We start from the raw sequence: 13,378 nt of genomic DNA, 5'->3' as shown, positions 1-13,378 counted from the left end.
TTTTTCCCCACTAAATGCAACAATTTCTTCTACTTCTATAACGGTTATCACAGCATTTGTCTGCCATTTCTGTTACTATATTCTAGTCAAATTCATTACATATCCTCGATAATTTATGTTTTTCTGCTTTCAGTTCCAGTTCCCAAACCTCCTTCTATCAAGCCTCGAAGCTAGTCCTCAGAACTCTATCATCCACTTTTTTCATAAACAAATACATACTTAAATATTTTTGTGCAATCCAAACCTTGCTTGCATAGTGCATGAGATAAGACTAAGAATACGTACTTACTTCATCAGATGAAAGTGGTGATGTGGAAGGGATGTCTCATCTGTGACACAGCAATGCCATCATCAGACTTCTGACAATTAACAGCGTCTGCGGACGAGTGATTTGAGCCATGGACACAAGGAGAATGTTTGGTTATGTTAATAGCAGATTTTGGCATGTTATTTGCAATGATATCCGGGAAGCCCTGAAACAAGAAAGAGAGGAGATATTACCCCACAAAAGTTGCAAGTGTAATGGGTTAAATTAAACCAACAATTTGGCTTCAAGGGTTTAACTTACAGCCTGGAAAGGTTCCCTCTCTGCCTTTTTAGAAGGCCTCTCATCCTTTTCTTGACCTTCAAACTTCTGTTGCTGTGGAATAGAATCTACGAAAAAGAGAAAAAATTTATAGACAGTTAGAGAAAGGGTAACAAGTTCCTTCTAAAGAAGTCGTATAGAATTTGACAATCTCTCACAGCCATGTTGAAGTATATTGATTGATAAGTAGTGCACTGCGTTTCTGGTTTATTCAATACCCAATAAGTGTCAAATGGAGAACTTAAAACAGATGCCATCCATCGCCTTTCACTTGAGAGATTGTACAAGCAGAGGTAAATAACACTGTAACAATTATGAACTCGTAGTTGCCTATTTTAGTTTCCACCAACTTCCTCTGTGGAGATGTTTGTTATGTTTTTTTTTTTTAATCCCAGATACCACTGGAAAAATTAAGTATGCTAAAGTGAAGAAGTCGTCTTTTGCTTCAAATCAAGTGGAGAACGCAACATTTTACCTTCTGGAACCCACAAACTCCGCAACCATAATAACAGATGATGGATTTTAAGGTCAGAAAAGAAGGGGATGCGTCTATTTAGTATGGAATGTAGATTAAACCGGACAATTATGAATTCATGATTCTTCTGCATGCAAGTGCGTCAAGCACATATTTGTGCATACTTGCGAGTTGATATCTGGATAAAATTCATTCTTGAAACTAAATATATTGCCATGTAACTAAAAGCTGAAAAGCCAATAGCATTCCATCCATTGCACATTAGATGACTTAGTTTGACATGGCAAACAAATTAAGCTGGGACATGAAGCAAGAAACTATGTTAAAAAGCACAGATGTAAGCCCCGTGTGACTGCTATGTATCGCATATTATATCAACTCCTTCTCAGAAAGTGGCCCTTCATTTCTATGGGTCTAAATGGAAGGAAACAGAGTTACAACTTTTACAGACAACGAGAACTAAAGAAAGGCAGAAGTTCCAAATGATAGTTTTAACAACTTCGCTTTTATTTTCAGGTACTAAAAAAATTTTAGTTGTTTCACTTTTTTTTTTTTACCATACCTTCTTTCCACCTTTTTTTGGTTGTTTGTTCTCCAGCAATGTGTTCATGGCTTTCTGAATTCTCAGGTTGGAAATTCTTTTTTTCTTGCACCAGAGTTGTAGTTAATCCAAAATCTGGTAAAATCCTATCAAGGATCTCCTCAGCTGATTCAGTCCGAGTTCTACCAATATAAGTCGACCACCAGGACTCAAAGGATGAAGTACATTTTGGATTGGCATCAAAGTATACAGGTGAAAATTTTCTCTTCAATTGGACAAACCTTAAATCAACTTCTTGGATACAATTTACTGAATTGAAAACGATTCTACTATGTGATGAAGTATTGGCAGACTGATGAGCAAGAGGCACAGCCTGAATCATGCCAAACTGCCGAGCATACTGATTTGGTGCGTAATACTCCACTCCAGCTTTGGAGAGAATTGATTTGTCCAAATGAAGGCCATAATGGAGGTCTCGAGCAATGAGGTAACTGGACCATATGTCGCTTAGCTCTTGCTTACTAGATGTTCGGCAGTGATGATGCAGTGACAATGTCAGCCACTCAGGACCATGGGTCTTAGAAGAAAATGGAGTGAACTGGCTGGGAGTTCTGGAGGAGCATGAACAAAAGAATTTAAAGCATTCCCGGAAGCTTTTCTGTTTTAACTTCCCTCGAGCCAGGGAAACCCCAAAAGTTGGACAATTTTGTGAATCAAAAGGCCAAGGTCCATATTCAGGGAAATAAGACTGCAACCAGAGCTGTAGAATCCAGAAGGGACCCCTTGAACGACCAAATTCTCTGGTAACTAAATCTCTACAGCCTCGATACAGATGAGATAATTCAAAAGGAGCCAAAGCAAGCTTCCTGCCCGAAGCAAGAGCAACGGCTAATTGGCTGCATTCCTTTGTTACCCTTAATGAACCATTGCAAAAGACGTACTTGCAAAGCCACATAATTAGGAAAAAGATATGTTCATCCTCCGTTACATCCTTTTTTTGCATGGAGACCTCAAGAAATTCCCCATAAGATAAACTTTTATCGTTCTCACCCGTCGGTAAAGTAAAGGACCTTGGCACGTAGAGCATTGCGCTAATCTCCTCGCCATGAGGTCTGAGCCCTGTCAAGGCAACAATATCCAGTACTGTTGGACCCATCATGCCAAAGTTAAAGTGGAAGGAGTTACTTGAGATTGACCAAAAGCACAAAGCAGCATACAGAAGACTGCTGTCACGGGGTATGTCGATTTTAGAAAGCTGGATGGCATCATATATACCAGCAGTTCTCCACTTCTCCCCTTTTACCTTCTCCAGTCGATCAACCCAATCAGTCCATCTGCTAGTCATATTTGGCCATGACTTCCATGTTTTGCGTCTCTGCCAATCACGTCCCAGAGAGTGCATACGGAGCTTTTCCCCTTTTGCTAAGGGATAAAATGGCTCAAGCTCTGAAGGAAATCCATCTCTGAAGCACGGACCTAATATAAATTCAGAGGAATTTGCAGGATTAGGAACAAAAACCTCAGTAACAATCAAACCACTATCCGATTCCTTTATTTTCTGCTCCAGAGTACCAAATAATCCTTTGTCCATGCAGAATTCAATCTAACAAGACCAAGAGTGGAGAGAATAAAAGCTGACAACTTGCATATGGTGACCCAAATTTTCACATCTTACAACACCTAAACAATACAGAATATGGTTTTAAAAGTTAAAACATGGAAGATCCCAAAAAAGAAAAAAACAGACTAAAGATTTGAACTGTTGGCAATGGTTCTGTCAATAAGCCAGCATTTTCTAAAACTCTGGCAAAAGGAGACACTAATGCGTTGTTCCACCAAAAATACAAACCAAATTCATTAAGAGGGTTTAAGCAAAACAAGATTAAAAAGAATAGCAAGAGAAAAAAGATCAAATGCAGCGGTTTCTACTGTATTAGATTCATAGGCTAAACAAACACATATATTGTGAGCAATGAGGTATTTCTTCCATCTCATTGTACTTGCTCCCTGTGTTGCTTGGATACTCCAAAATGTTGGAGCACTCGTGTCGGATGCTAAAAAATGCACTAGGATGTGCTAAAGCCATCTTTAAAAAGTGTTTAATCTCATTTTTACTCTATGCATACTATTTTACATGGATTGGAATTTTTGCTCTTGCTTTATCCAAGTATTTCAGTATCTATAAATAAGATATGCATTTAAATCCTCAACATCCAGAAGCACAAGTAAAAATTAATAAAAGAAAAGATACACAATCATCAGCGCAAGGAACAGTAAAATTAAAGAAAAAGTAATGAAAAGAAAAAGACTACAGTTAGTGATTCTAAAACCACGTCTCTGCTTAACAACACCCCGAACAGCCAGGTATTTCGTGAATGGTTGTTAACAAATTTCATATGGCTATTGCACCAATTCAATAAATAATTTTAAGTTACATACATTGAATTTATGCCAATAGTTAAACTGCAGATTATTAATCTATTTCCTAAGTTTGTCAAGCTTGCTATGATGTTGACCTGTTGTTGTAGGTCAAATTAACCTAATTGTGTAAAAGATTCTTAATATATCCGTGCACAGAACTCAAACTCTTCAATAAATGTATCCTTTGGATGCATTGTTACGTTGGTGGGCTTTTTGATATAAGTAACCAAAATAACTAACTAGATAACTTCTTATAACCATTATTAACTACTAAGATAACATTTGATGAGAGAAAGCAATCTTTCACGAAAATCAGAGATAAAACAAAGGTTCTTTTTAAAGCAACAAAACAAAGGGGGCGTTTTCATTAACATATTCTTATCTTTAGTACATATCACTATGTAGAAGGGGTCTCCATCAAGACATCATTTTGTAGCATGTATATGATGGTATATTTATAGATACCTTTACAAACTAGTAGTAAGTATCCTTTTGCAAATCTAAATACATAAAGGGTTTTTTAGACAAATAACTCTCTTTAAGATTTTGCATGCAAGGTTTGACTATGAGGTCTCACGTTCAAACTTCACAGTTATCAAAAAAAAAAAAAATATCTCTCTCAAGATCTAAGTGACTTAATGTGCAGCAAAAAATTCCACATGCAGATTAAGATCCTGTTTGGAAAATTTTCCTTTTCTCCAAAAAAAAATTCTCGAATCAATTTTTGGTTGACAGATTGTACAATTTTCCAACTCCAACTTGAAGTTGGTCTTCAAGTTTGAAAAACTGAAAACAAACCAGTTTTCCAAAGTAAATATTTTTTCTGTCACAAAATTTCACATTTTTTTTGTCCAAATGCTTACTAAAAGAAGAAATAGAGAGTATGGAACAAAAGTAAATTACTCCATTGACAATCAACTGTGAAGTAGGAGAGAAAACTGATTGACTAACCTAAGAGCTCAATGAGAGACTTTGAAGATACAGGGTACTTGCCATTCAGATATAAGGGTTTTTCACTTTTTTTTTTAGCAGCCGCTACCCGGTGCGCACGGGTAAATTCAGCTTCAGTGTAATAGCTCGTAAGCAACAGGAGAGATAACCCGTACTAGATAAATCCCGTACGACGAGCTCGACCCAGCAGAGGGTTTTTCACTTGCGAAATTTAAAAAATATACAGCCCTAACATCAAATATTATGCCGCGTAAAAAATATACAGACCAACATCAAATATTAAGCCACGTAAACGTATTTTCAACTTATACAATATTATACAATATTATAGCTGAGAAAAGCATTATACATAATGTATCAATGTTATATAAGAGATGTTTATACATAGGAGCTATTTAGACATGATTTGAAATTATGATATGAAATCACTGATTTGAAGTTGAAATTTTATTTGGACGTATAATTTGGATTTCTTAAATTATATTTTCCTCATAGACATAAATATCCTATAAGTTGTGAAACCATCAAAATTTTCTCAGTCCATATACAATCTTACATAATGAGAAAATTATATAACAAAATTAATACTTTACTAGAAGACTTTTTAAAAAAATACAACATCAATTGATTGAACTTTAGTTCAATTAAAAAAATTTGAACATGAATTATAATGTAACTACTCTTTAATATAATTTTTTTCACATAATTGGTAAGAAGAAATTTGTTATAAATAACTACCAACTTGAAAATCTTTTTTAATATTTGATATAAATAGTTGGTAAATATATCTACTAACTTATGAATTTTTTTTTTTACAAAATATAAATTTATGGATCAAATTTACATTTAAAAAATTTTGAAATTATAATTTGGAATTTCAAATCATAACTTTTTGAAGAATTTGGAATATGAAATCACGATATAAAATTGAAATTAAAATTTTACCTAAATTATATAAATAAATATTAATTTAAAATGAAAATATGAAATTATAATTTCATGTTGCATAACTTAATGCAGGTTAAATCGGATAATAAACTCAAAATATAAGCTAAAGCATGTAACATGATTACACCTGTCAGAGACAACAGTTAAGGAAAATGAACAAGCAGCTTTCGAGATAAGCTTCATGTCTTTTCACAATTGAAATTACTGATAGCCACCAAATATAAAAAATGCTCTCTTTGTTTTACAACTTGTTTTGATGGTTCCTGCGTATTGTGTGTTGTTAGTTATAATAAAATATTTATTTTTTATAATTAGTTATAATGCATTATGAAACGTTGCGTAACAACCATCCAAACAAAATACTCCCTCCGTTTTAATTTATTTGAATCCATTTGATTGAATATGACATTTAAAAAAGAAAAAAGACTTTTAAAACTTGTGATTCAATATAAGTCTTGAAAATTTGTATAGCTGTAAATTATACTTAAAGTGAATTTGTTTTTTTAGTTAGGCGTAAATTAAGAAAAAGAGATATATATATATATATATATATGCCTTAAGGCAAAGTCTATGGGAGTATACCAAAATTTAAACAATTAAAAAAAAAAAAAAACTAGGCTCAAATAAATTAAAACAGATATATATATATATATATATATATATATATATATATATATATATGCTTTCACAGACTGGACGTGGATAGATTTTTAACTTTTTTTTTAAATTTTTGACAAAGTAGAAAGAGGAGTTTAAAGAATAATTAAAGGAAAAAGTAGAAAGAGGAGCCGACATAATTTTTTTAAAGGAATTGTTATTAAAAAATAATTTTAGCTGTTTTTTCCAAGTGAGAAGTCTCTTGCAATCATAATAATTTTAACTTTTTAGGTAATGTATCGTGATAACAGTATTTAATCTTTGACATCGAAGCAAATATATTGAAAATGATTGATTTTCATGCTATTTTCAGTACTTAATTCTTCCGCCTATTACGAGATTATGTTTCTAATTCATTGTTGGTATGGTATGGTCTTAAAATTGGCTAAATCGATGTGGCCTTTGAAGTTATATTGTCTTATTGTTGTAGTTTTCGTTCTGGAACTGGATATTAATAGTATGTCCATTACCTTTTAATAGAACATTTTACAAAAAATTTGTATAAAAAATATAAATATACATTCTAATAAATACTAACTACTTATAATGAATAAATTGCCCCAAACGCGCCATCATTATACTCTTTAACTCCACAAATTTAAAATACTTTTTCAAATTACACTTAACAATTGCGTGTCAAGTATATTTGTGTTAATAATATTTATATAATTTTATACTCAATGCTATGGGATACGCTCGTGTAGCATGGATCAAACAAAGACTGTTTTTATAATCACACAAATAAATGCAATACATAAAATCATTAATTTTATAAAAAATTCTATATTCTAAGAGAATACGCATAATAATGAAACTTATATGTACATACATTGTACTTCCATGCGAGTCATCCATTAATCTTCTTTGAGGATGGCTAACCTTGGTAAACAAAGTTTTGTAAATCTCGTATGTATTCACTTACGTCTGCCTTAAGCCTTGAGAAACAAAGTTATCAAATATCTGTGTTAATAGGAGGTAATAGGAACCTGATAGAGCAGTTGATAACACATAACAGTGCCTAAATGGTAGACACCACTGTCATCAAAAAAGAAGAAAGTGCCTCAGCACAAAAACAAATGTAAAGAAATCTACACTTGGAGAGACTAAAGATCAAAGGGGTAGCTATGTACATTTCTTACCCTGTCATCATATCAATTTTGAAGCATACATGATCCGCAAACCTGTTCCTACCAGAAACCATAACTAGAAGTACACTTCTGGTTTCACTATACATGTTTGGACTTAACTTGGCTATACTAACGTATGCCACTCAAAAGAGAGAGAGAGAGAGAGAGAGTTGGTACATAGCAAAACATATTTACATGCACTTTCTTACTAGCCAGCAAATTTACATGAAGAGCGGTTTATGCAAGCAAGTACTCTATCTTACTCTTGAAGTCTCTCAAGCTTTCATCCACTCGAGCAATATCCGAATCAGCTAGCACCTTCATCTCATTCAGGACAGGAAACTCAGCTGCCATTTCATCAAGAGCACTAGACTTTTCAAAACACTTCTTGGCCAAACTCAATGTTTGCTCCTGGATTGCTTCTTTTTTTGCCTCTGCATCCTTCAAGCTTGCCTTCAACTTGCTGATTTGGTATTCAAGTTTGTCATTGCCATCTTTGAGGTTAGTATAGAGCTCCTTATACTTTGAGAGCTTGTCAATGAGGAGCACTTTCTTGGCAGCCTTCTTGTAGTAATCCTCTTTGTCCTTCTTAGCTCTGCGCAAGGTCAAGGAAAGGTGCGTAAGGTTCTCTTTGAGCTTCTCCAAGGCAAGCGCTCTCTCAGCTGATAAATTCGGTGCTGCAGCATATACTGATAGTGCTGTACTTAATGCTGAGCAGTTTTCGGGTAGAAGCAAGTCTTGAGAAGGCATGATTAGTAATCTCTCAATATCACCTTTTACTGTGGCAAGCATTTCTGCTGATGGTGTAGACTTTTGCGTGGCAATCTTGTCATCTATGGGAGAAGAGTGATCAGAAGCCAAACCGACAGATTGAGCTCGTTTAATTTGTCCACTAATTTGAGCAAAGAAGTCTTCTAGATTATCGAATTTCACAGAGCAGTCGGATGGTTCAATAATATCAGATGTCTTGCTTCTGGTATTAGCTAATGATGGGTTAACTGTGCCTTCCTCACCATCCTAGAAATAAAAGCTCTCGAAATTAAATGGAGTAAAGCTCTCAAAATTAAATGGAGTAAAGCTCTCAAAATTAAATGGAGTAATCAGACATAATGACACAAGTAATAAGTAGAACAAGCAGCAGTGGAAGATTAGTTCAACGATCCGTAAAATTTTAGCTTCAATTTTTACAATACTGATGACTGATAACTTCATTTTGGTCATGAAAGATGCTACAGTAAGAAAGAAATGAATCTTCCATTTTCATGGAGAGAACAAGAATATACAAAAAGGATAAGAAGGTAAGAGAACATACTTTGTCAGAAGTGGAGGGCGATGTGGAGATTGGTGTATCATCAGTGGAAACTTGGATGTCTGCTTTAGTCTTAGTCCTGTCTTGATTAGCAGCAGTAGAACTTGTAGGGAAGGCTGATGTAGAAGGTACGGTAGAAGTTGTGCCTGGTGGCGGACTTTTCCTTGAGTAAGTCTTCATCTTCTGAAAAAGTCAAGAAATGATGAAGTGAAGGAATCGGGCTAAAGATCCCATTATAATCTTAGAGGCTCGTTTCTGGGGTGGGAATTTTTACCTTGCATAATGTTCTCGTAGGTATCGCGTCACCCGCCTCATGTGAGTCCTTTTGTTGTATGGACTCGTTTTGCTGTGCCAAATATTGTGATGGAATGCTATCCCCTGAAAGCAATTAAGGCATGAATAAGGCGGCAATGCAAGATATCAAAATGCAGAAAGAGAAACCAATCAGCGGAAAGGACAAGAAGAAGAGAACAGTGAAAGCTATCCGAATATCTAATATAATGGTATATGCACAAATCTCCGTCAACCCTAAAGGTCAAATACTGTTATGCTAAGCTTATTGAGACCCTTGGGTTATCATATGAAGGATTCAATGAGCAAATAAGCCAAAGCACCGGCAAGCGATCACATAATGGTTACTACCTGTAACATTTTCGTTCTACATTTACAGTAGATCAAATACCTCGGGTAATTCCTCTATCCCTAGGGGTATACCAGCCAAATAGAGATGTTATAATTTGTCCATCAAGAAGGTTATCATACCTTTATGTTTTCTCTTCATATTCTGGTCATTTTTTACTACAGACTGAGAATTGCCTTTGATACCAGTGGACCTGGGAGCAGCAACTTGTTGCCTGTCAGATGGTCTGAGAGGCATGGCATGTGGCGAGATCTTCCTGAGGACATCGATAGCAGTCTTGTCTCGATTGTTGATATAAGTGGACCACCAGGAATCAAAGAACTTAGTAGAGCTGGGATTAGTATCAAATGGAACAAATGAAAACTTCCTTCTTAATTGGAAAAACCTTGATTCAATTTCTTCAAGGTAATCAGCAGACTGGAAATCTTCTCTTCTCATCGAAAGTTTATTGGCTGTTTGGTGGAGGGGGACCGCCTGAGTCATACCAAACTGTCTAGCAAACTGATTCGGAGAATAGTGTTCTACCCAACATTTGCACTTCGAAGATTCATCCAGGAGGATACTGTAAGGGAGGTCTCGAGCAATGAGATAACTGGCCCAAATGTCTTGTAGCTCTGCCGTATTAAGTTTTTGGAAGTTAGGATCAAGTGACTTCTTAAACCACTCAGGTCCAAACTTCCTCGAAGAAAATGGGGTGAATTGGCTGGCAGTTCTAGATGAGCATTGATGAAAGAAGAGAAAGCATTCATTGAAAGAATTGTATCTCAACACACCTTCAGCCAAGGGGTACCCATAGGTAGGAAAATTACTATTATCCAAAGTCGCAGGTCGAAATTCTGGAAAGTAAGACTGTAGCCAGAACTGCAAGATCCAAAATGGACCTCTTTCATAATGAAACCTGCCCATAATGATTTCAGTGCATCCATGATATAAATTAGACAAGAGAAAGGGTGCCAAAGCAAGCTTTCTACCCGCAGCAAGAGCATATGCCAGTTTTGTGCACTGCTTAATCATGTTTACAGAAGAGTCACAAAACAGATGCTTGCTGAGCCACGTAAACAGAAAAGATATATGTTCTTCCTCTGACACAGCTGTTTCTGCCTTAAACACATCAAGATACTTGTGAAAATATACGGAATTATCATAAATTTTTTCACACCTGCGAAAATCCCGATTCGATCCAGCCATCCGAAGAATGGCACTGACTTCCTCCCCATGTGGCCTAAGTCCGGTCAAGGCAACAATATCTAGTACTGTTGGCCCCATCATACCAAATCTGAAGTGGAACGAGTTTGTGGAGATCGACCAATAGCACAAGGCAGCATAAAGAAGATTACTGTCCTGGGGGATATCATTTTTTGACAACTGAATGGCATCATATATTCCAGCTGATTTCCAAATCTCCCGTTTGGCCTTCTCAACTCTATCTACCCAATCAATCCAGCTACTATATACAGAAGGCCATGAATGCAGATGCTTACGACTGAACCAATCAGGTTGCACGAAGTGTAGAAGTAGCTTCTCTCCTTCAGCTAAGGGGTAAAGAGGGGAAAGCTCCGGAGGAAATGTAGTCTTAAAACATGGACCTAATATAAAATTAGAGGGTGATCCAGGAATAGGAACAAATATCTTGTCAACAATCAGCTCTTTGTTCACCTCTTGCATTTTCTTGGCCGATTTTTCTTTAGACTGGGAAACTTCAGTACCTAGGAGCAATTTCATCTTTTGCCATTTTTAGTTTTTTTCCGGTGGAGCAAGTTAAGAGAAAAAGAATGTAAACGCTTCAGAGAAAAACCTGCAGATGCGAACACGTAATTGGAGTTCTTTAAACATGGGAAACATGCTGAAAACTGTTTAACCAAGACTGAATTCAATCATCTACTCACAAAATTGAATACCTCATAATCTGTTCTCACATTAAACAACCTGCTATTGCTTTCAAAGAAATTTCCTTATTATTAGCTGTTGCTCTAGACCATTTATATAATCTTCAAAGTTCAGAAACTCGCCAGCAGATAAATGAATTCAGCCTGTTACCTCATTTCTTTAGGAATCTTACTCCATTTAGTTTTTGTTAAATGGTTATTCCACTGTCCCAAAGGAATCCATGAAAAGATGCCTTGTAGTGCTACCCATGAAATCCATTATTGGACAAAAGGACTCTCGTCTTATTATCCACTAAAATCAAGCAATAAAATTCAGTTCAGATGTCAAAGATGGAAAGACGAAAAAAGAAAATAGAAAAGTTAAAAAAAGGGAAAATGATGAAGACATGAGAGCAAACATGAAAAGGCTTGCATAAAAATCAAAACTTCAATTTTCACCAAATAAGAAATAATGTAGTAGATATTGTGTTGCTTGAGCTAGCTCGGAGGTTCCAGTATCAGTTGACCTCCCAGCAACATGCAACTGAGCAAGTTGTAGTGGATATGTGAAACCAAAAAGAGAACACATTGCTTTATTAGTACATAATTTGCAGAGGTTGCACAAACTTGTCCTACTTTCCAGGACATGGATATTGTCATTACTTCTCATAATACTGTGCAAACTAGAATTTAAACCAAGAGAAAAAATTAGACTCCCTCCGTCCCAAAACGATTGTCTTAGTTCGGAATACGAGGGTAACTTATGTTCGGTGTGAATTAGGACATAGATTCTTCAATTTTTTAAAACAAATTTTACATATTTAGAAACTATATAAAAAGTACTATAAGTCACAGTAATTAACAATTCACAATATTTAGGAAATATATGGAAAAATTATGGTCAAATAAAAGACCCTTTGACTGTCCAGATATGAATAGAGCAAGGAAGAAAGGGAGAAATTTGGAAAATAAGTCCTTCATCTTGTTTAAACCTTAAAAAAACAAGGAAATTTGCAGTGCTAACTACACAAGTTTACCATACTTCAACAATCTCACTAGATTCTCTTCTCATTCAAAAGTGAGCGAAGACAAAAAATATGTTCTCTTTTGAATCTTATCATTTATTTGTTTAGTCAAACCAAACAAAGAACTAAATCTACAATTCAGCTTTTCCTTCCCTTTGCTCTCTTTTTTCTATTTCTTGATAAAATTGGTGTTTGGGTCAGATTGGGCGCACTTCGATTATTCCACGTCCTTCCTCTTGTTTAAACCTCAAAAACAATTACAAGCAAATTTGCAGTGATGACTACACAAAACTACCATAATTCAACAATCTCATTATATTCACTTCTCAATCAAAATTTAAGGAAGGCAAAAATATTTTCTCTTTAGATTCCATCATTTATTTGTTTTGTCAAACCAAACAAAACAGCAACATTCCCAGTGTAATCCCATAAGTGGGGTCTGGGGAGGGTAGAGTGTACTCATACCTTATCCCTACCTCGACAAGGAAGAGAGGTGTTTCCAATAGACCCTCGGCTCAAAGTCAAACCAACCAAAGATGAGCTAAATTCAGCATTAAGCTTTTACTTCACTTTCCTTTTCTTTCTTCCTTTTTTCTTTCCACCCATTAAAGTGATATCTTTGGCAAGTTTGTGGGCACCTCGACTATTCACCTATTGCCTCAAATTAAGAACCTGTTCGGATGGAATTATAACTTATGGCTTATTAGCAGTTTTGGCTTATTTTTGTTATTTTCACTTAAAAGCACTTTTTTAATCTTAGCCAAAGGCTACAAAAGTGTTCAAAAGCTATTTTGGCTTAAAAGTACTTAAAATAAGTCAATCCTAAGGCACTT

The 13,378-nt window shown here is 35.3% G+C and overlaps 1 protein-coding gene across 1 annotated transcript; it reads right to left on the bottom strand.

Moving 5' to 3' along the window:
* Positions 1 to 293: 293 nt before the first annotated feature.
* Positions 294 to 7,813, bottom strand: LOC132058031 (uncharacterized). The gene is made up of 5 exons (XM_059450599.1): positions 7,761 to 7,813; positions 7,566 to 7,614; positions 1,624 to 3,205; positions 569 to 654; positions 294 to 473 (listed from the first exon to the last, which is right to left on the bottom strand). Exons 1-5 carry the CDS (start codon positions 7,811 to 7,813, stop codon positions 294 to 296), a joined length of 1,950 nt encoding a protein of 649 aa, XP_059306582.1.
* Positions 7,814 to 13,378: the final 5,565 nt, after the last annotated feature.

This window comes from Lycium ferocissimum, chromosome 5 (genome assembly GCF_029784015.1).
Source record: "Lycium ferocissimum isolate CSIRO_LF1 chromosome 5, AGI_CSIRO_Lferr_CH_V1, whole genome shotgun sequence".
NCBI lineage: Eukaryota > Viridiplantae > Streptophyta > Magnoliopsida > Solanales > Solanaceae > Lycium > Lycium ferocissimum.
Note: the sequence above shows the minus strand (reverse complement) of the source record. Positions and strands in the feature narration are given on the sequence as shown.

What these genes read in the sequence shown, in the direction of transcription:
- LOC132058031 (XM_059450599.1), bottom strand. Translation starts at nt 7,813, where the DNA reads ATGTATAGTGAAACCAGAAGTGTACTTCTAGTTATGGTTTCTGGTAGG. An exon ending in GTTATCAACTGCTCTATCAG is followed by an intron (nt 3,206 to 7,565) that starts GTTCCTATTACC and finishes TGGTCTTGTTAG; the next exon opens with ATTGAATTCTGCATGGACAA. An exon ending in AGAGGGAACCTTTCCAGGCT is followed by an intron (nt 474 to 568) that starts GTAAGTTAAACC and finishes TTCTTGTTTCAG; the next exon opens with GGCTTCCCGGATATCATTGC.